The sequence below is a fragment of the Salmo salar genome, chromosome 17 (genome assembly GCF_965601325.2).
Source record: "Salmo salar chromosome 17, fSalSal1, whole genome shotgun sequence".
NCBI lineage: Eukaryota > Metazoa > Chordata > Actinopteri > Salmoniformes > Salmonidae > Salmo > Salmo salar.
The window spans coordinates 86,142,500-86,166,207 of record NC_138307.1 but is presented as its reverse complement, the minus strand read 5'-3'; the positions used below and the strand labels follow the sequence as shown (position 1 = coordinate 86,166,207).

Genomic DNA, 23,708 nt, shown 5'->3' with positions numbered 1-23,708 from the left:
TACATTTAAAGTAGAATTCAAGTAGTGTTTTTGTACTATTTCATGTCAACTAAGTGTACTTTGCGTGCTAATTTGTCCCACCTTAAAGTATACTTGCAATACCCACCTCATAGAGGATCTGAACCAGAAAAACAACTTCACTGGTTGAAATCATCCCGTGGCATCAATATTAGTCAAACACTGATTCAAGGGCCAAAGTTGACTACAAAGTGTAAATAGCATAATTCTGGTCTTAATAAAGATAGTATCTTCCAAAGATTTGCAATATTTAGGGAAAACTATGATGTTCCTAAATCCTTGGATATTTTAGGGTTGGGTTTAAATTTTCAATCATGGCCAGTCTTGCCCACTAACAAGGGGCGGTAACAACTAGGGAGAATTGTCATGCACAGAGAAACAGCTAAGTGCATTCAATCCAATCACTCCCTTTAAGAGTGTGCTCCTAATCTCAGCTCGTTACCTGTATAAAAGACACCTGGGAGCCAGAAATCTTTCTGATTGAGAGGGGGTCAAATACTTATTTCCCTCATTAAAATGCAAATCAATTTATAACATTTTTGACATGCGTTTTTCTGGATTTATTTGTTATTCTGTCTCTCACTGTTCAAATAAACCTACCATTAAAATTATAGACTGATCATTTCTTTGTCAGTGGGCAAACGTACAAAATCAGCAGGGGATCAAATACTTTTTTCCCCTCACTGTATCTGACAAAGGTATTGATGTGAGTTTCTGTTCCTTTCTACACATTATTTTCACCATATCAATTGTGGCAGGTAATGTCAGTCTCTGTAATAGCGTGTGGTTTCATAGCGTAGTGGGCTGAAATGTTTTCATGACAGACTTGAACTGATTCTCTCCTCTCTCCCCAAAGGTATATGGTCTTCAACCACTTCAATGAAAGGCAAAACATGTAAGCTTAAGTTTCTGTTAATTTATTACACCCTAATGAAGCTATAATGTGATATGGATTTTCTGATTGATTCTTATTCACAGGGTTTGGTTTGACACTTCCAAAATACATATCCCAGTTGATGAGGACCAGAGGAACACCAGGTTAGTTGATGTCTGTGCCTCGATCTAGGTTGGGCAAAATTAAAAATGGCGGTGTTCGCTTTAGCAATCTCACTAGTGTAAAGACCTCCTCCATTCCTGCCATTATTGAAAGAGATTGTGATACCTCACATCTCAAAATTGGGTTACTTAATGTTAGATCCCTCACTTCCAAGGCAGTTATAGTCAATGAACTAATCACTGATCATAATCTTGATGTGATTGGCCTGACTGAAACATGGCTTAAGCCTGATGAATTTACTGTGTTAAATGAGGCCTCACCCCCTGGTTACACTAGTGACCATACCCCCCGTGCATCCGGCAAAGGCGGAGGTGTTGCTAACATTTACGATAGCAAATTTCAATTTACCAAAAAAAAAAAAATGACGTTTTCATCTTTTGAGCTTCTAGTCATGAAATCTATGCAGCCTACTCACTCACTTTTTATAGCTACTGTTTACAGGCCTCCTGGGCCATATGCAGTGTTCCTCACTGAGTTCCCTGAATTCCTATCAGATCTTGTAGTCACAGCAGATAATATTCTAATTTTTGGTGACTTTAACATTCACATGGAAAAGTCCACAGACCCACTCCAAAAGGCTTTCGGAGCCATCATCGACTCAGTGGGTTTTGTCCAACATGTCTCTGGACCTACTCACTGCCACAGTCATACTCTGGACCTAGTTTTGTCCCATGGAATAAATGTTGTGGATCTTAATGTTTTTCCTCATAATCCTGGACTATCGGACCACCATTTTATTGCGTTTGCAATCGCAACAAATAATCTGCTCAGACCCCAACCAAGGAGCATTAAAAGTCATGCTATAAATTCTCAGACTGCCTACCCAAGGACGTCAGAGGACAAAAATCAGTTAACCACCTAACTGAGGAACTCAATTTAACCTTGCGCAATACCCTAGATGCAGTTGCACCCCTAAACTAAAAACATCTGTCATAAGAAACTAGCTCCCTGGTATACAGAAAATACACGAGCTCTGAAGCAAGCTTCCAGAAAATTGGAACGGAAATGGCGCCACACCAAACTGGAAGTCTTCCGACTAGCTTGGAAAGACAGTACCGTGCAGTATCGAAGAGCCCTCACTGCTGCTCGATCATCCTATTTTTCCAACTTAATTGAGGAAAATAAGAACAATCCGAAATTTCTTTTTGATACTGTCGCAAAGCTAACTAAAAAGCAGCCTTCGCAAATGGAGGATGGCTTTCACTTCAGCAGTAATACATTTATGAACTTCTTTGAGGAAAAGATCATGATCATTAGAAAGCAAATTACAGACTCCTCTTTAAATCTGGGTATTCCTCCAAAGCTCCATTGTCCTGAGTCTACACAACTCTGCCAGGACCTAGGATCAAGGGAGATACTAAAGTGTTTTAGTGCTATATCTCTTGACACAATGATGAAAATAATCATGGCCTCCAAACCCTCAAGCTGCATACTGGACCCAATTCCAACTAAACTACTGAAAAAGCTGCTTCCTGTGCTTGGCCCTCCTATGTTGAACATAATAAACGGCTCTCTATCCACCGGATGTGTACCAAGCTCACTAAAAGTGGCAGTAATAAAGCCTCTCTTGAAAAAGCCGAATCTTGATCCATAAATTATAAAAAACTATCGGCCTATATCGAATCTTCCATTCCTCTCAAAATTTTTTGAAAAAGCTGTTGCACAGCAACTCACTGCCTTCCTGAAGACAAACAATGTATACGAAACGCTTCAGTCTGGTTTTAGACCCCATCATAGCACTGAGACTGCACTTGTGAAGGTGGTAAATGACCTTTTAATGACGTCAGACCGAGGCTCTGCATCTGTCCTCGTGCTCCTAGATCTTAGTGCCGCTTTTGATACCATCGATCACCACATTCTTTTGGAGAGATTGGAAACCCAAATTGGTCTACATGGACAAGTTCTGGCCTGGTTTAGATCTTATCTGTCGGAAAGATATCAGTTTGTCTCTGTGAATGGTTTGTCCTCTGACAAATCAATTGTAAATTTCGGTGTTCCTCAAGGTTCCGTTTTAGGACCACTATTATTTTCACTATATATTTTACCTCTTGGGGATGTCATTCGAAAACATAATGTTAAATTTCACTGCTATGCGGACGACACACAGCTGTACATTTCAATGAAACATGGTGAAGCCCCAAAATTGCCCTCGCTAGAAGCCTGTGTTTCAGACATAAAGAAGTGGATGGCTGCAAACTTTCTACTTTTAAACTCGGACAAAACAGAGATGCTTGTTCTAGGTCCCAAGAAACAAAGAGATCTTCTGTTGAATCTGACAATTAATCTGGATGGTTGTACAGTCGTCTCAAATAAAACTGTGAAGGACCTCGGCGTTACTCTGGACCCTGATCTCTCTTTTGAAGAACATATCAAGACTGTTTCAAGGACAGCTTTTTTCCATCTACGTAACATTGCAAAAATCAGAAACTTTCTGTCCAAAAATGACGCAGAAAAATGTATCCATGCTTTTGTTACTTCTAGGCTGGACTACTGCAATGCTCTACTTTCCGGCTACCCGGATAAAGCACTAAATAAACTTCAGTTAGTGCTAAATACGGCTGCTAGAATCCTGACTAGAACCAAAAAATTTGATCATATTACTCCAGTGCTAGCCTCCCTACACTGGCTTCCTGTTAAGGCAAGGGCTGATTTCAAGGTTTTACTGCTAACCTACAAAGCATTACATGGGCTTGCTCCTACCTATCTTTCCGATTTGGTCCTGCCGTACATACCTACACGTACGCTACGGTCACAAGACGCAGGCCTCCTAATTGTCCCTAGAATTTCTAAGCAAACGGCTGGAGGTAGGGCTTTCTCCTATAGAGCTCCATTTTTATGGAATGGTCTGCCTACCAATGTGAGAGACGCAGACTCAGTCTCAACCTTTAAGTCTTTACTGAAGACTTATCTCTTCAGTAGGTCCTATGATTAAGTATAGTCTGGCCCAGGAGTGTGAAGGTGAACGGAAAGGCTGGAGCAACGAACCGCCCTTGCTGTCTCTGCCTTGCCGGTTCCCCTCTTTCCACTGGGATTCTCTGCCTCTAACCCTTTTACAGGGGCTGAGTCACTGGCTTACTGGTGTTCTTCCATGCCGTCCATGGGAGGGGTGCGTCACTTGAGTGGGTGTAGTCACTGACGTGGTCTTCCTGTCTTGGGTTGTGCCATGGCGGAGATCGTTGTGGGCTATACTCGGCCTTGTCTTAGGACGGTAAGTTGGTGGTTGGAGACATCCCTCTAGTGGTGTGGGGGCTGTGCTTTGGCAAAGTGGGTGGGGTTATATCCTGCCTGTTTGGCCCTGTCCGGGGGTATCATCGGATGGGGCCACAGTGTCTTCTGATCCCTCCTGTCTCAGCCTCCAGTATTTATGCTGCAGTAGTTTATGTGTCGGGGGGCTAGGGTCAGTCTGTTACATCTGGAGTATTTCTCTTGTCTTATCCGGTGTCCTGAGTGAATTTAAATATGCTCTCTCTAATTCTATCTTTCTCTCTTTCTGTCTTTCTCTCAGAGGACCTGAGCCCTAGGACCATGCCTCAGGACTACCTGGTATGATGACTCCTTGCTGTCCCCAGTCCACCTGGCTGTGCTGCTGCTCCAGTTTCAACTGTTCTGCCTGCGGCTATGGAACCCTGACCCGTTCACCGGACGTGCTTGTTGCACCCTCGACAACTACTATGATTATTATTATTTGACCATGCTGGTCATTTATGAACATTTTAACGTCTTGACCATGTTCTGTTATAATATCCACCCTGCACAGCCAGAAGAGGACTGGCCACCCCTCATAGCCTGGTTCCTCTCTAGGTTTCTTCCTAGGTTTTTGGCCTTTCTAGGGAGTTTTTCCTAGGGAGTTTTTCCTAGCCACCGTGCTTCTTTCACATGCTTTGCTTGCTGTTTGGGGTTTTAGGCTGGGTTTCTGTACAGCACTTGGAGATATCAGCTGATGTACGAAGGGCTATATAAATAAATTTGATTTGATATAAACTGAGAAATTCTCGCAACAAGTCATGGTACTTGATACTTTTAATAAACACTCCTTTCTATTTCCTTAATGTTACCCGTTAGATCATTTTCAGAGATGACATCACTTCTATGGGCTAGGTGGGACGGTAGCGTCCCACCTGCGGGACACAGCCAGTGAAATATCAGGGCGGCAAATTGAAAAACAACAAAATGTAATAATTCAGCTTTCTCAAACATACGACTATTTTAAACCATTTTAAAGATACACGTCTCCTTGATGTAACCACATTGTCCGATTTCAAAAAGGCTTTACAGCGAAAGCAAAACATTAGATTATGTTAGGAGAGTACATAGACAAAAATAATCACAGCCATTTTCCAAGCAAGGACATGTGTCAATAAAACCCAAAACACAGTGAAATGAAGCACTAACCTTTGACGATCCTCATCAGATGACACTCCTAGGACATTATGTTACACAATACATGTATGTTTTGTTCCATAAAGTTCATATTTATATAAAAAAACAGCATTTTGCATTGGCGCGTGACATTCAGAAAATATTTTGCCTCCAATACTGCCTGTGAATCAGCACAGCAATTTACAAAAATTCTTATCATAAACGTTGATAAAATATTAAACTGTTATTCAAAGAATTATAGATGAACATCTCCTTTATGCAACCGCTGTGACAGATTTCAAAAAGGCTTCTATGGGAAAGCACACTTTGCAATAATCTGAGTACTGCGCTCAGAAAAATACACCAGGCTATACAGATACCCGCCATTTTGGAGTCATTTAAAATCATAAATAGCATTAGAAATATTCACTTACCTTTGATCTTCATCAGAAGGCACTTCCAGGAATCCCAGGTCCACAATGAATGTTGTTTTGTTCGATAAAGTCCATAATTTATGTCCAAATAACTCCTTGTTGTTTGTGCGTTCAGTAAGCTATTCCAAATGTAGGAAGCGCACTGAAAATTTCACGACAAAAAGTTATATTTACGTTCGTTGAAACATGTCAAACGTTGTAAAACATCAATCTTTAGGGCCTTTTTAACCTGTTAGGGCTAGGGGGCAGTATTGACACGGCTGGATAAAAAAACGTACCCGATTTAATCTGGTTACTACTCCTGCCCAGTAACTAGAATATGCATATAATTATTGGCTTTGGATAGAAAACACTCCAAAGTTTCTAAAACTGTTTGAATGGTGTCTGTGAGTATAACAGAACTCAAATGGCAGGTCAAAACCTGAGAGATTCCTTCACAGGAAGTGGCCTGTCTGACCATTTATTGTCTTTCTTTGACATCTCATTCCATTACAAAGGATCTCTGCGGTAACGTGACACTTCCCACGGCTCCAATAGGCTCTCAGAGCCCGGGAAAAACCTGAATGTCGTCATTCCAGCCCCAGGCTGAAACACATTATCGCCTTTCTCAAGTGGCCGATCAAGGGACTGTGGGCTTAGGCGCGTGCACTGGCCGCCCCCGTCTTTGTGTTTTTTCCTCTGTTTGCCGAAAAGGAGATTCCCGGTCGGAATATTATCGCTTTTTTACGAGATAAATTGCATAAAAATTGATTTTAAACAGCGGTTGACATGCTTCGAAGTACGGTAATGGAATATTTAGAATTTTTTTGTCACGAAATGCGCCATGCGCACGACCCTGATTTACCATTTCGGATAGTTTCTGGAACGCACGAACAAAACGCCGCTATTCGGATATAACGATGGATTATTTTGGACCAAACCAACATTTGCTATTGAAGTAGAAGTCCTGGGAGTGCATTCTGACGAAGACAACAAAAGGTAATCAAACTTTTGTAATAGTAAATCTGATTTTGGTGAAGGCTAAACTTACCGGGTGTCTAAATAGCTAGCCCGTGATGGCTGGGCTATGTACTTAGAATATTGCAAAATGTGCTTTCACCAAAAAGCTATTTCAAAATCGGACATATCGAGTGCATAGAGGAGTTCTGTATCTATAATACTTAAAATAATTGTTATGCTTTTTGTGAACGTTTATCGTGAGTAATTTAGTAAATTGTTAGTAAATTCCCCGGAAGTTTGCTAGTTCTGAACATCACATGCTAATGTAAAAAGCTGTTTTTTGATATAAATATGAACTTGATTGAACTAAACATGCATGTATTGTATAACATAATGTCCTAGGGTTGTCATCTGATGAAGATCATCAAAGGTTAGTGCTGCATTTAGCTGTCTTCTGGGTTTTTGTGACATTATATGCTTGCTTGAAAAATGGGTGTCTGATTATTTCTGGCTGGGTACTCTGCTGACCTAATCTAATGTTTTGCTTTCGTTGTAAAGCCTTTTTGAAATCGGACAGTGTGGTTAGATTAAAGAGAGTCTTGTCTTTAAAATGCTGTAAAATAGTCATATGTTTGAGAAATTGAAGTAATAGGATTTTTAAGGTATTTGAAAATCTCACACTGGCTGTTACGTAGGTGGGACGATTACGTCCCGCCTAGCCCATAGAGGTTAACTTAGAACTTCAATAATATTCCAACCGGACGATTCCAGTGTCTTGAAAAACGTTTTGGAACACAGCTACCTCCTCACGTGAATGAGCGTAATTGTGGCCTGTCATTCTCTCGGTCATCAGACTCCAGGAGGTCTTGATCGCTCTCTGTTGACTGCAAAAGCCTGAAACATGTTCTAAAGACTGTTGACATCTAGTGGAAGCCTTAGGAAGTGCAAACTGAACCCTAAGTCACTGTATACTGAATAGGCCCAGTCTTGAAAAACTACAATCCACTTCCTGGTTGGATTTTTTTTCAGGTTTTTGCCTGCCATATGAGTTCTGTTATACTCACAGACAACATTCAAACAGTATAAGAAACTTCAGAGTGTTTTCTATCCAAATCTACTAATAATATGCATATTCTAGTCTCTGAGCCAGAGTAGTAACCTGTTTAAATTGGGTACGTTTTTCATCCGGCCGTGAAAATACTGCCCCCTAGCCCAGACAGGATAACAGAGATGTACTGTACACAGTTACTAATGGTGAGCACCAATAAGGATGTGAACAAGTCACATTGTGATATTGGTTCATCGTTGCTGTTACCCTACACTATTATGAAAGAGAGCATACATGACTGTTCCTGGAGGAACAAAACCATCTCATAGGCCTTCAACGTAGCATACTTAACGGCCTGCTGATGGGCCATCAACAAGCTTCCCATTGCTTTCAAACTGGTTCAGAGGTTCAACTGGATAAAACCAACAAATTATAGTCCCACTAAGAGCAAACCAACAACCATTAGCTTTGGTTCCAACAAACCCAGACCCATCAGAAAATCCCAACCCCATGACCCAACTAGCAATTTGGATCAGTCTGTTGTTATCACAATGGCATGCATAAAAAAGGGGCATTTTCTTACAGTTTGTTTGCTATAGTGAAATCAAGGTTTGATTATTTGTTCCATAGTATTTTTTCCATTTGTTTTGGTTGTTTTCACTTTGTGAAAAAATGGTTTAACAAACTACAATACTTAATCAAAACCATATGTGTGTATCGGACGTCACACTACTTGCTTAGTGAGTACCAGTTCTTCCTGACTTGGCTCACACTTGGAGCCTGTTGGACGTACTACCAAATTCTTTAAAACAACATTGGAGGCGGCTTATGTTAGAGAAATGAACATTCAATTCTCTGGCAGTAGCTCTGGTGGAGTCAGCATGCCAATTGCACACTCCCTCAAAACATGAGACATCTGTAGCATTGTGTTGTGTGACAAAACTACACATTTTAGAGTGGCCTTTTATTGTCCCCAGCAGAAGGCGCACCTGTGTAATGATCTTTAATCAGCTTCTTGATATGACACACCTGTCAGGTGGATGGATATCTTGGCAAATGAGAAATGCTCACCAACAGGGATGTAAACACATTTGTGCACAACATTTGAGAGAAATAACATTTCTGAGATGTTTTATTTCAGCTCATGAAACATGGGACCAACACTTTACATGCTGCGTTTACTCACTGAGTGTACAAAACATTAAGGACACTGTCTTTCCATGACATAAACTGACAGGTGAATCCAGGTGAAAGCTATGATCCCTTACTGATGTCACTTACTACATCCACTTCAATCAGTGTAGATGAAAGGGAGGAGACAGGTTAAAGAAGGATTTATGACTCGAGAGAATTGAGACATGGATTGCATATGTGTGCCATTCAAAGGGTGAATGGAAAAAACAAAAGATTTAAGTGTCTTTGAACGGGGTTTGGTAGTAGGTGAGAGGCTCACCGGTTTGTGTCAAGAATTGCAACGTTGCTGGGTTTTTCATGCTCAACAGTTTCCAATGTGTATTAAGGTTAAACCATCATGTATTGGTTCTCTCATTGTGTCTGTGAGTAGGCTATCCATGAACTATCCATTAACAATTATGTTTGTTGAAATAAAGTTATGCCGACAGAAAATTCCCAGTTGTCCTAATGGGAAATCAGCATGCAGTTGTCTGGACTTCATAAAATCGATATGACATTGATATCAGTTTGAAAAAAATGCAACTGACATCGATATAGAGTTTCCATATCGGTGCCCATCACTAAGAGCTACACAGATACTGTATGTGTATTATGTATACTGTACAGCCATAGCTGTCATTAATCATTGTACTATGTCTTTCTACTCATACAGCCTGAGTAAGCCCATATTCAGGAGCAGAGTACAGAACATCGTCTCTCCAGAAAGGTGTGTATCAGTATTTTACTGTCCCATCATTCACCATTTGGCTGGCAACCCAAACTCCATGCTCCTGGCCAAACTCTACGCCACGCCCATGGGCGTTAGTTTCTTCACCGCAATGAATCTGGCTCTGAGTACATCAGCAACAATTTCTAGAACAAAACAATTAGTGGAATTTAAATGTAGTTTTTTTTATCCACATGGATGAAAATCTCTTGCACATTTAACTGCCAACCCAGACCAAACCCCTTCCCCTCCCCAAACACAAGGACACAGACAAACAGTTAAATATTCCACCAGACCAGCCATCAAACCGCAGACTCCAATCTCAAGCAGACAAAATCCATTTATCAACAAACAACATGCAAAAAAAAAAACTCTAGATCACCGCTATTCTACACACAGAGACACATACAAAGCTCTTCCTCACCTTGCATTTGGCAAATCTGGCCATAACACCATCCTCTTAATTTCTGTTTATAAGCAAAAACTCAAACAGGATGTACCAGCGATACGGAAGTTGTCCATAGCAAACAGTAAGTTTCAGGACTGTTTTGCACTGATTGGATTATGCATCGACAACGTCGTCCCCACAGTGACCGTACGTACATATCCTAAACAACAGTCATGGATTAAAGGCAACATCTGCAGTAAGCTAAAGGCTAGAGCTACCGCTTTCAAAGAGTGGGACACTAATCCGTAAATCTCACAAAGCCCTCAGACGAACCATCAAACAGGCAAAGCATCAATACAGGATTAAGATTGAATCGTACTACACCGGCTCTGTTGCTCGTCAGATGTGTCAGGGCTTGGAAACTATTACGGATTACAAAGGGAAACCCAGACGCAAGCTGCACCAGTGACGCGAGCCTAACAACCAAGCTAAATGCCTTCTATGCTCGCTTCGAGGCAAGCAACACTGAACCATGAATGAGAGCACCAGCTGTTACGGACAACTGTGTGATTACACTCTCCATAGCCAATGTGAGTAAGACCTTTAAACAGGTTAACATTCACAAGGCTGCAGGACCGGGATGGATAACCACGACATGTACTCAGAGCATGCGCTGACCAGCTGGCAAGTATCTTCACTGACATTTTCAACCTCTCCATATTTATGTGTTCCCTGATGTGGAAGAGCCTGGAGGTCACTGTTAAGATCCTCTTTTTCCACAATGACTTTGACTTTGACTTTGGTTGCCATTTACTTCAAATTCCTTTTTCATGTTACACTTCGTCAATCTTGGAAAGATACATACATTTTGTGGCGACAGGTAGTGGTTAGAGCGTTGGGCCAGTAACCGAAAATGTTGCTAGATCTAATCCCTGAGCTGACAATGTAAAGTTTAGTCATTCTGCCCCTGAACAAGGCAGTTCCTAGGCTGTTCCTAGGCTGTTATTGTAAATAACAATTTGTTCTTAACTGACTTGCCCAGTTAAATAAAGGTTAAATAAAAAAATAAAAAAAATTGTCTTATGTGACATTAGATAGTGTGACAGCCATTTGCTCTGATCTGTCTATTCTGTCGAGATACATAATACAAATGTTGAGTTACGTAGAGTACCAGTTTGGACACACCTACTCATTCCAGGATTTTTCTTTATTTTTACTATTTTCTACATTGTAGAATAATAGTGAAGACATCACAACTATGAAATAACACATATGGAATCAGTTAAGAACAAAAGATTATTTACAAGGACATCCTACTCCTTCTTCCCCGTCAGGGAATTGAACCCCGGTCTCCTGTCCGCACTACACAGGGTTTCTTTAGCTAAATAGCCCAGTACTGTACTGCCGACCGTCACGTTGTACAGCGCCACATTTTCCGTTCCATCCTAACAGAAACCCAGAGGTTTTTTCATTTTTCATGGAATAGAAAACACCGTAATATTAATCAAATGAATTACTAATTCAAAAGTTACCAACCCCATGTCAGTCCTCCACAAACATTTCATCGTTTAATCGTCAAATGATTATAAATGACGTGGCACACGCCGTAGTGTAGACTTTTTGTCTTCCACCAAAACCAATACCAAACCAATCAGGTGGTTGTTTTCGAAGCTTTGGATGTCATTGAACACATGTTTACGATAAAGCGATACAAGCATCGGCACACTGCTTCAAAATAAACTGCTTAGCGATTTCGATGCAGGTGTAACGGTCGTCGTATGAAAGGGACCAAGGCGCAGTGGGTTGAGTGCTCATGTTAACTTTACAAACCTCAATCACTCTAACTTAAAGGGTCTTAACGTAACTAAATCTCACAGCCTCTGGAGAACACACCACTACCTAATTACCAACCCCCCAAATCAGTTCTCCACAAACCTCATGTTTACATCCAAGGGTGAAACCACGTGGATTAAAAAACTACACGGAAATTATACAAATGTTATTATCGCAACCACCCTTATACATTTTTTTTAAAAGCAACCTAGATTAGACTGGGTTGACTGGAACGAACTACAAAAATCTCTGAAACTGGAAACACTTATCTCCCTCACTGGCTTTAAGCACCAGCTGTCAGAGCAGCTCACAGATCACTGAACCTGTACATAGCCCATCTATAATTTAGCCCAAACAACTACCCCTTCCCCTACTGTAATTATTTATTTTATTTATTTTATTTTGCTCCTTTGCACCCAATTATTTATATTTCTACTTTGCACTTTCTTCTACTACAAATCTACCATTCCAGTGTTTTACTTGCTATATTGTATTTACTTTGCCACCATGGCCTTTTTTGCCTTTACCTCCCTTATCTCACCTCATTTTCTCACATTGTATATAGACTTATTTTCCTACTGTATTATTGACTGTATGTTTGTTTTACTCCATGTGTAACTCTGTGTTGTTGTATGTTGTCGAACTGCTTTGCTTTATCTTGGCCAGGTCGCAATTGTAAATGAGAACTTGTTCTCAACTTGCCTACCTGGTTAAATAAAGGTGAAACAAAATAAAATAAAAAAAATGAACTACTATCCTATTATAGCATTTTTTAATGAATTATTATCCAAAGAAAGAATAAAAAGGTTCTCCACAGCCCAAAAAAGGTTTCCCTTACAGTGAAGTTAAAACCCCTTTTTGGTACTAGCACCTTTTTTTGAGAGAGCAATAACATCAGCCCATATCTTCATTAACTACTGAATTACGTTTTGTTCTCCCAGGCTATTGTACAAGCAGCCCAGTGTCTTGGTGGGGTGAGTAGTGTTATCTTATGTTAGTTACTTATCATTGTTAACTTCCACATCAGCGTGTAGCCTAGTATACCACACATCTTTTCAAGGACCTTTATTTGCAAAAACATTGAGATCATAATCAGTACAACACATTCCAGCTTGATCTATATATCTGTAAACATTGAGATCATAATCAGTACAACACATTCCAGCTTGATCTGAATATCTGTAAACATTGAGATCATAATCAGTAACACACAGTCAGGCTTGATCTGAATATCTGTAAACATTGAGATCATAATCAGTACAACACAGTCAGGCTTGATCTTGTTCTGTTTCTTTAGTCGTACTGATGTGGTGGCAGTCACCCCATGGTTGGCACCCATCGTCTGGGAAGGAACCTTTGACCCTGACCTCGTTGACATAATCTACAAGTCCATGAACCTCACCATAGCAACCACAGTGTTTGCCGTTGGAAAGTGAGTAGCCTACAACTTTTCCCAAATATTCAAAAGGGAAGTTAAACTATCATTATTTTTACAACATTGAAACTACACTGAGTGTACAAACATTATGAACACGTGCTTTCTCCATAACAGATTGACTAGGTGATCCAGGTGAAAGCTATGATCCCTTATTGATGTCACTTGTTAAATCCACTTCAATCAGTGTAGACGAAGGGGAGGAGACAGGTTAAAGAAGGATTGTTAAGCCTCGACACAATTGAGACATGGATTGTGTATGTGTGCCATTCCGATGGTGAATGGGCAAGACAACAAAAAACCACTCAGTGTATGAGGACCTAACCAGCTAATGTCACATGGCAGGTAATACAATATCATGATGTCATGATTCACAGCTTGGCTAAGATTTGAATAACTGTACTTTGTTTATTTCCTGGTAGACTGTAATTTCTGTTCAGAAACGGTTAAGTAGGTCCTATACAGTCCTATGAGAATGACCATACAGTTACAGAGGGTTTCTGGCATCAGAATAGCAGGAGCCTGATACTGCCATTGTGCACTTGAGCAAGGCACCTTAAACCCTTATGTTATGTACAGGTAACTGACAAAATAGTGGAAAACACTAGTAAATGAGGGATACAAAGTATATTGAATGTAGGTGCTTCCACACAGGTGTGGTTTCTGAGTTAATTAAGCAATGAACATCCCATTATGCTAACGGTCATGTATAAAAAGGCTGGGCTGACCATTATTTCAGTCATTCTTTTTGCTACCATGGCTATGCCCCCAGATCAACAATTTACAGGGCACAAGTGGTCATCTAATGGTTTGATGAGCATGAAAACGATGTAAACCATATGCCAGTCACCAGATCTCAATCCAAATGAGCCTGAGATAGTGTTTCCACCACCATCAACAAAACACCAAATTATCCCTCCGATAGAGTTTCAGACACTTGTAGAATCTTTGCCAAGGTGCATTAGAGCTGTTCTGGTGGCTGTTGGTGGCTGGTGGTGGCCCCAGGTGGCTGGTGGTGGCCCCAGGTGGCTGGTGGTGGCGGCCCCAGGTGGCTGGTTGTGGCGGCCCAATGTGGCTGGTTGTGGCCAAAGGTGGCTGGTGGTGGCCAAAGGTGGCTCGTGGTGGCCCAAGGTTGCTGGTGGTGGCCCAAGGTTGCTGGTGGTGGTGGCCCAAGGTGGCTGGTGGTGGTCAAAGGTGGCTGGTGGTGGCCAAAGGTGGCTCGTGGTGGCCCAAGGTTGCTGGTGGGGCCCAAGGTGGCTGGTGGTGGTGGCCCAAGGTTGCTCGTGGTGGCCCAAGGTGGCTCGTGGTGGCCCAAGGCTGCTGGTGGTGGCCCAACTCTCTTATTAAGTACCCTTTATGTTGATGTTTCCTATATTTTGTCAGTTACCTGTGTGTCTTTAAATTCTGACAGATACGTCCGCTTTCTCCAAGATTTCCTGGAGACAGCAGAGAAGCACTTCATGGTCGACTTCAACGTGCGCTACTACGTTTTCACTGATCGTCCCGATGATGTTCCATCAGTGAACCTGTCCCAGGGGAGACATTTGAGTGTGATCCAGGTCCCAGGTTCAAACCGCTGGCAGGAGATATCAGCCCGGAGGATGGAGATCATCCAGACAGCCATCGAACGTCAGATCAGCAGGGAGGCCGACTACATCTTCTGTCTGGACGTGGACAGCAAGTTCCACGCTCGCTGGGGGGCCGAGTCTCTGGGCAGGCTGGTTGCTGTGATTCACCCATGGTTTTACCAGCAGACCCGTGACCACTTCACATCCGAACGGCGCCCAGCCTCGACAGCCTACATCCCCATGGATGAGGGAGACTACTACTACGCCGGGGCTGTGTTCGGAGGGTCCGTGGAGGATGTGTACACACTAACAAAGGTATGTCGGAACCAGCTTGAAGAGGACGCGAGGAATTCCATCGAGGCTGCCTGGCAGGAGGAGAGTCACCTCAACAGGTACCTGCTTTACAACAAGCCCAGCAAGCTGTTGTCTCCAGAGTACCAGTGGGATGACAAGAAGACCAAAACCAATGAGGTCAAAGTCATTCGCTTCTCTTCCATCGTTAAAAACTATGCTGAAATTCGTCCCAATGAATAGGACTTGGAAGTGGATATTCGACCGGCAGAAGAAAAACGTAATTTAGGCATAGTGCTTGAAATTAATTGATTATGGTTAATGTTAGGTTAAGGTTAAGTTCAGGTATAGTTTCACTGAGGTTTGGGTTAAGGTTAGGGAAAGGCATAAAAGGTGACATTGGGTATCTGTACAGCTGCCTGGCGCCACTCATTTTCTGCCATAAAACTATTATTTTAAATTGTATCAGTTAGTTTGTTGTAGTTTTGGGATAAAAACGTTCTTCCCTTATAAGAAAATATTTGTTTTTTCATTACCTTTTTCATCCTGTATTCTGTAGCCTATCTACTGTGTATGTTGATTACTGGGAACAATCTCAATAAATATATATATTTTTAAAAATATTACGATTGTGTATTTTTCTTGAAATAAATATTTAACCACTTTCAGAATGTTTGTGTATTTCCCTACATGTTATATTTTCTATCACCTAACTAAAAACAACTTTTCCCCTTTGACAAGGATATGAGGTGTATGATTAAAACCTCTTAAGGATCCGCCCCTTTTTAAATTTTAGCCTAAAATGAAGCAAGGATATGCATACTCTTGGTACCATTTGAAAGGAAACACTGAAGTTTGTGGAAATGTGAAAGGAATGTAGGAGAATATAACACATTAGATCTGGTAAAAGATAATACAAAGAAAAAAACAACAACATTTTTTTGTATTTTTTTGGTACCGTCATCTTTGAAATGCAAGAGAAAGGCCATAATGTATTATTCCAGCCCAGGCGCAATTTAGATATTGCCCACTAGATGGCAGCAGTGTATGTGCAAAGTTTTAGTCTGATCCAATGAACCATTGCATATGTTGAAATTTTGTATCAAGACTGCCCAAATGTGCCTAATGTGTTTATTAATAACTATGTTCAAAACTGTGCAGTCTTCTCAAACAATAGCATGGTATTATTTCACTGTAATAGCTTCTGTAAATTGGACAGCGCAGTTAGATTAACAAGAATTTAAGCTTTCTGCCAATATCAGATATGTCTGTGTCCTGGGAAATGTTCTTGTTAATTACAACCTCATGCTAATCACATTAGCCTACGTTAGCTCAAACATCCCTCAGGGGACCCACCAATCCTGAAGTAGTTTTAACAGCACTATCATCAAGGCAGGTCCTACAGGCTCTAGTTGTGTTGTACCTGGACTACTGTTCAGTCTTATGGTCAGGTGCCACAAAAAAGGACTTAGGAAAATTGCAATTCGTTCAGAACAGGGCAGCATGGCTGGCCCTTGGATGTACACAGAGAGCTAATATTACTAATATGCATGTCAATCTCTCCTGGCTCAAAGTGGAGGAGAGATTGACTTTGTCACTGCTTGTATTTATGAGAGGTATTGACATGTTGAATGCGCCGAGCTGTCTGTTTGAAGTACTGGCTCACAGCTCGGACACCCATGTATACCCCACACGACTTGCCACAAGAGGTCTCTTCACAGTCCCCAAGTCCAGAACAGACTATGGAAGGCACACAGTACTAAATAGAGCCATGACTACATTCCACATCAAGTAACTAATGGAAGCAGTAAAATTAGATTTAAAAAACAGAAAAACAAACACCATATGGAACAGTGGGGACTGTGAAGCAACACAAACATAGGCACAGACACATGCATACACACACACTCGTTAGCATATGCACTATACACACATGTACATAATGGATTTTGTGGTAATGTTTTTGAAATTGTATAAACTGCCTGAAATTTGCTGGACCCCAGGAAGCGTAGTTGCTGCCTTGGCAGCAACTAATGGGGATCCATAATAAACCCCAGGAAGAGTAGCTGCTGCCTTGGCAGGAACTAATGGGGATCCATAATAAACCCCAGGAAGAGTAGCCGCTGCCTTGGCAGGAACTAATGGGGATCCATAATAAACCCCAGGAAGAGTAGCTGCTGCCTTGGCAGGAACTAATGGGGATCCATAATAAACCCCAGGAAGAGTAGCCGCTTCCTTGGCAGCAACTAATGGGGATCCATAATAAACCCCAGGAAGAGTAGCTGCTGCCTTGGCAAGAACTAATGGGGATCCATAATAAACCCCAGGAAGAGTAGCTGCTGCCTTGGCAGGAACTAATGGGGATCCATAATAAACCCCAGGAAGAGTAGCTGCTTCCTTGGCAGCAACTAATGGGAATCCATAATAAACCCCAGGAAGAGTAGCCGCTGCCTTGGCAGCAACTAATGGGGATCCATAATAAACCCCAGGAAGAGTAGCTGCTGCCCTGGCAGGAACTAATGGGGATCCATAATAAACCCCAGGAAGAGTAGCTGCTTCCTTGGCAGCAACTAACTGGGATCCATAATAAACCCCAGGAAGAGTAGCTGCTGCCTTGGCAGGAACTAATGGGGATCCATAATAAACCCCAGGAAGAGTAGCTGCTGCCTTGGCAGCAACTAATGGGGATCCATAATAAACCCCAGGAAGGGTAGCTGCTGCCTTGGCAGGAACTAATGGGGATCCATAATAAACCCCAGGAAGAGTAGCTGCTGCCTTGGCAGGAACTAATGGGGATCCATAATAAACCCCAGGAAGAGTAGCTGCTGCCTTGATAGGAACTAATGGAGATCTATAATAAATACAAATACACTATATATAGTGCATTGGAAAGTATGCAGACCCCTTGACTTTTTCCACATTTTGTTACGTTACAGACTTATTCTAAAAAGGATTTAAATCGTTTTTTCCCCCTCATCAATCTTCACATAATACCGCATAATGACAAAGAAAAAACTGGTTTTAAGATATGTTTGCCTTAGTACAGATACATAAGCATATATTTTGAAAAGGTACACATCAAATCAAACGCATACACATGGTTAGCAGATGTTAATGCGAGTGTAGCAAAATGCTTGTGCTTTTAGTTGCGACAGTGCAGCAATATCTAACAAGTAATATAACAATTCCACAACAACTACCTAATACACACAAATCTAAGTAAAGGAATGGAATAAGAATATATACACATATAAAAATATGGATGAGCAATGACCCAGCGGCAAGAATAGAATACAGTATATACATATGAGATGAGTAATGCTTATAATGTAATCTTAACATCCTTATCATTTATCGCCCTCCAGGTTCCCTTGGAGAGTTCATCAATGAGCTTGACGCCTTGATAAGTTCCTTTCCTGAGGATGGCTCACCTCTCACAGTTCTGGGTGACTTTAACCTCCCCACGTCTACCTTTGACTCATTCCTCTCTGCCTCCTTCTTTCCACTCCTCTCCTCTTTTGACCTCACCCTCTCACCTTCCCCCCCTACTCACAAGGCAGGCAATACGCTTGACCTCATCTTTACTAGATGCTGTTCTTCCACTAATCTCATTGCAACTCCCCTCCAAATCTCCGACCACTACCTTGTATCCTTTTCCCTCTTGCTCTCATCCAACACTTCTCACTCTGCCCCTACTCGGATGGTATTGCGCCGTCCAAACCTTCGCTCTCTCTCTCCCGCTACTCTCTCCTCTTCCATCCTATCATCTCTTCCCTCTGCTCAAACCTTCTCCAACAATCTCCTGATTCTGCCTCCTCAACCCTCCTCTCCTCCCTTTCTGCATCCTTTGATTTTCTCTGTCCCCTATCCTCCAGGCCGGCTCGGTCCTCCCCTCCTGCTCCGTGGCTCGACGACTCACTACGAGCTCACAGAACAGGGCTCCGGGCAGCCGAGCGGAAATGGAGGAAAACTCGCCTCCCTGCGGACCTGGCATCCTTTCACTCCCTCCTCTCAACATTCTCCTCTTCTGTCTCTGCTGCTAAAGCCACTTTCTACCACTCTAAATTCCAAGCATCTGCCTCTAACCCTAGGAAGCTCTTTGCTACCTTCTCCTCCCTCCTGAATCCTCCTCCCCCTCCCCCCCCCCCTCCTCCCTCTCTGCGGATGACTTCGTCAACCATTTTGAAAAGAAGGTTGACGATATCCGATCCTCGTTTGCTAAGTCAAACGACACTGCTTGTCCTGCTCACACTGCCCTACCCTGTGCTTTGACCTCTTTCTCCCCTCTCTCTCCAGATGAAATCTCGCGTCTTGTGACGGCCGGCCGCCCAACAACCTGCCCACTTGACCCTATCCCCTCCTCTCTTCTCCAGACCATTTCCGGAGACCTTCTCCCCTTCCTCACCTCGCTCATCAACTCATCCTTGACCGCTGGCTACGTCCCTTCCGTCTTCAAGAGAGCGAGAGTTGCACCCCTTCTGAAAAAACCTACACTCGATCCCTCCGATGTCAACAACTACAGACCAGTATCCCTTCTTTCTTTTCTCTCCAAAACTCTTGAACATGCCGTTCTTGGCCAGCTCTCCTGCTATCTCTCTCAGAATGACCTTCTTGATCCTAATCAGTCAGGTTTCAAGACTGGGCATTCAACTGAGACTGCTCTTCTCTGTGTCACGGAGGCTCTCCGCACTGCTAAAGCTAACTCTCTCTCCTCTGCTCTCATCCTTCTAGACCTATCTGCTGCCTTTGATACTGTGAACCATCAGATCCTCCTCTCCACCCTCTCCGAGTTGGGCATCTCCGGCGCGGCCCACGCTTGGATTGCGTCCTACCTGACAGGTCGCTCCTACCAGGTGGCGTGGCGAGAATCTGTCTCCGCACCATGCGCTCTCACCACTGGTGTCCCCCAGGGCTCTGTTCTAGGCCCTCTCCTATTCTCGCTATACACCAAGTCACTTGGCTCTGTCATATCCTCACATGGTCTATCCTATCATTGCTATGCAGACGACACACAATTAATCTTCTCCTTTCCCCCTTCTGATAACCAGGCGGCGAATCACATCTCTGCATGTCTGTCAGACATATCAGTGTGGATGACGGATCACCAGCTCAAGCTGAACCTCGGCAAGACGGAGCTGCTCTTCCTCCCGGGGAAGGACTGCCCGTTCCATGATCTCGCCATCACGGTTGACAACTCCCTTGTGTCCTCCTCCCAGAGTGCTAAGAACCTTGGCGTGATCCTGGAAAACACCCTGTCGTTCTCCACTAACATCAAGGCGGTGACCCGATCCTGTAGGTTCATGCTCTACAACATTCGCAGAGTACGACCCTGCCTCACACAGGAAGCGGCGCAGGCACTTGTCATCTCCCGTCTGGATTACTGCAACTCGCTGTTGGCTGGGCTCCCTGCCTGTGCCATTAAACCCCTACAACTCATCCAGAACGCCGCAGCCCATCTGGTGTTCAACCTTCCCAAGTTCTCTCACGTCACCCCGCTCCTCCGCTCTCTCCACTGGCTTCCAGTTGAAGCTCGCATCCGCTACAAGACCATGGTGATTGCCTACGGAGCTGTGAAGGGAACGGCACCTCCATAACTTCAGGCTCTGATCAGGCCCTACACCCAAACAAGGGCACTGCGTTCATCCACCTCTGGCCTGCTGGCCCCCCTACCTCTGAGGAAGCACAGTTCCCGCTCAGCCCAGGCAAAACTGTTCGCTGCTCTGGCACCCCAATGGTGGAACAAGCTCCCTCACGACGCCAGGACAGTGGAGTCAATCACCACCTTCCGGAGACACCTGGAACCCCACCTCTTTAAGGAATACCTAGGATAGGATAAAGTAATCCTTCTACCCCCCCCCCCCCTTAAAAGATTTAGATGCACTATTGTAAAGTGGTTGTTCCACTGGATATCATAAGGTGAATGCACCAATTTGTAAGTCGCTCTGGATAAGAGCGTCTGCTAAATGACTTAAATGTAAATGTAAATGTAATGCAAGATATGTAAGCATTCTTAAATTGACATTATTAAAGTGACTCGTGATCCATTTACTAAAGCGGCCAATGATTTCAAGTCTGTACACAAATGCTCGTTTATGGTACCACCACAGTGACAAAGCCGTTTGTTCCTTTCAGTGGCAAAAATATACCTCTTAAACAGTGGCGGAAACAGTGGCGGTCGGCGCCGTTTAAGACGAGGGAGGATGATCATTTGTTTTATGAGCATGGCCTTGTTTCTATAACAGTATATTGGATTACTGTCATTCATATTCCATTCACTCAGCTCAATGTAACATGGATAGGTTTAGGCTACTACGTGATACTCCATGTCACACCTACTCCTCCCTCCCTCCAGCATGTGACGTCGCCGGTCTACCGACCACCGGTCCTGGCAACCCACATTGCGCACACCTGGCAACCATCGTTAAGCACACCTGGACTTCATCGCCACCCTGATTACTCATATGTATAGCCCTCTGTAGCCTCAGTCATCAGACAGACTTGGTTTAGGTTACGTTCAGTACACTTCTCCTGTTTTGTATTTTCTTCATTTATCTCATCTTCTGCACCTGCTTCCTGACTCCCTGCGTATATGTTACACTCAAATTGTCCCTGCACACATCATAAGGTTGCTACAACCTAGCCTATGAATGAAAGTTTACAATGTAGGTGAAGAGGTCGAGAGAATTTGGAGTAACCAAGGTGACAGACAGTGACACATTCAATATCGCTTTGCACACTCTTTCCTGCATCTAGTTGAAGCTGATCTAGGGTGTAATCATTAGTCCAACAGTTGCAAATTAAAGTTTGTATTGGTCGAATTCAGGTATGTTTATCCCCGTTCCGTTTGCTTCTATTTAAGAATCTTTTTCAACAGAATCGGAGAAATGAATACACCCCTAAACAAAGTTCACTTTCATAGCAGCCACATTGTATTCATTCTCGCATCTATGTGCTAACCTCCTCTCATCTTCTCCCTTCACTTGTGGACATCAGCTGTATATGATAAGGTGAAAAAAACTTTCCAAACCAGACAATATGATAATCGCTACACACAGCCCACATCGTTGTCACCTTATTAGCTAACGTAACGTCATAGTCAACACATCTAATATAACTAACGACTTAGTAATCTTGCAACAATCATGCAGTAGCATTACAGTGTACAGTCAGTAAGAAGTTTAGCACTTACACCGGCAGGCCCCTGTGCAATACATTTGGAAAACAAAAAGCTTACCTTGAGTTCCAGTGTTGTGTTGAATAGTCATAGCCAGCTAGCTAACATAGCATCCCTCTTTTTGAGCAGGGTGTCTGAGTACGTTAAACTAGCTAGCTACATTTGCTATCTTAGTAAGTGGAACTGAAAGTCTCTCTCTCATGCTTCTCCTTAATTTTGGAAGAAATGTATTTGTTGAAACTATTGTCTTTCTCTCTCTTTGAGTCAACTACTCACCATATTTTATGCACTGTAGTGCTAGCTAGCTGTAGCTTATGTGTTCAGTACAAGATTAATTATCTGACCCTTGGATTGGGTGGACAACATGTCATTTCATGCTGCAAGAGCTCTGAAGGGTTGGAGGACGTCTTCCGGAAGTTTTCATAATTACTGTGTAAGTCTATGGAAGGGGGTTAGAACCATGAGTCTCCTAGGTTTTGTATTGAAGTCAATGTACCCACCATTGTGCTACCCTACAGAGTGCTGTTGAGGCTACTGTAGACCTTCATTGCAAAACAGTGTGTTTTAATAAATTATTTGGTGACATGTGAATGCATTTACTATAGTTTATCTAAAAATGATAACTTTTATAAATGTTTTTAAAAAATCATGAAATTCACTGAGGAGGACGGTTCTCTCCTTCCTCCTTCTGAGGAACCACTGCAGTCTGAAAAGGTTTTGGATTTTGTTTAACACTGTAGGATGAAAAGCCTTCCCACTGGGCACAGGCATCAGTTCAACGTCTAATATTGATTTATATTATTGGATATAGGTTAAAAGGTTACAACATTCCTTAACTTTTTACAAATCCAATCAGGTTTCCACATTGATTCAACGTCATCACATTTATTTATTTTGTTGAATTGACGTGGAAACAACGTTGATTTAACCCGTTTTTTTTGCCCAGTGGGTTATTTGTTGAATTGACATGGAAACAACATTGATTCAACCAGTTTTTTGCCGAGTGGGTCATTTGCAGATTTCCCAGGGTGCCTTTCAAGTACATGTTTGTGTTACCAGTACCACCCATGAGTGTGTTTGCATTCAAAGGCTTTCAGTCCTGTAGCCTTCACCAAGTTTGAGCCTAATTTAATATTGCATGATTCAATTCTTTATAACAATACATGACATACTGTATGTTGCCCTAAGACTGGTGTAGACTTCTTACTCAGAATGCTTTACAGCTGTAATAGCTGCCAAAGGGTCTTCTACCAAGTATTCACTC

At 42.6% G+C, this 23,708-nt stretch overlaps 1 protein-coding gene and 1 long non-coding RNA gene across 2 annotated transcripts; both read left to right on the top strand.

Moving 5' to 3' along the window:
* The first annotated feature begins 809 nt into the window (after window positions 1–809).
* LOC145861449 (uncharacterized) lies at window positions 810–5,119 on the top strand. Its single transcript, XR_014381258.1, has 3 exons — window positions 810–913; window positions 997–1,056; window positions 4,581–5,119. It is a non-coding gene; the product is annotated as an uncharacterized LOC145861449 (long non-coding RNA).
* A 2,640-nt stretch (window positions 5,120–7,759) lies between these two features.
* LOC145861448 (globoside alpha-1,3-N-acetylgalactosaminyltransferase 1-like) lies at window positions 7,760–15,887 on the top strand. The gene is made up of 4 exons (XM_082964335.1): window positions 7,760–9,755; window positions 12,918–12,950; window positions 13,274–13,408; window positions 14,823–15,887. The coding sequence occupies exons 1-4, from the start codon at window positions 9,682–9,684 to the stop codon at window positions 15,511–15,513; spliced, it is 933 nt and encodes a 310-aa protein (XP_082820461.1). The 5' UTR covers window positions 7,760–9,681; the 3' UTR covers window positions 15,514–15,887.
* Window positions 15,888–23,708: the final 7,821 nt, after the last annotated feature.

Bases quoted from the DNA above. Each gene is read 5' to 3' on its own strand.
- LOC145861448 (XM_082964335.1), top strand. From the start codon at position 9,682: ATGTCTTTCTACTCATACAGCCTGAGTAAGCCCATATTCAGGAGCAGA. The intron at 9,756-12,917 runs GTGTGTATCAGT...TTGTTCTCCCAG, and splicing joins AACATCGTCTCTCCAGAAAG to GCTATTGTACAAGCAGCCCA. The intron at 12,951-13,273 runs GTGAGTAGTGTT...CTGTTTCTTTAG, and splicing joins CAGCCCAGTGTCTTGGTGGG to TCGTACTGATGTGGTGGCAG.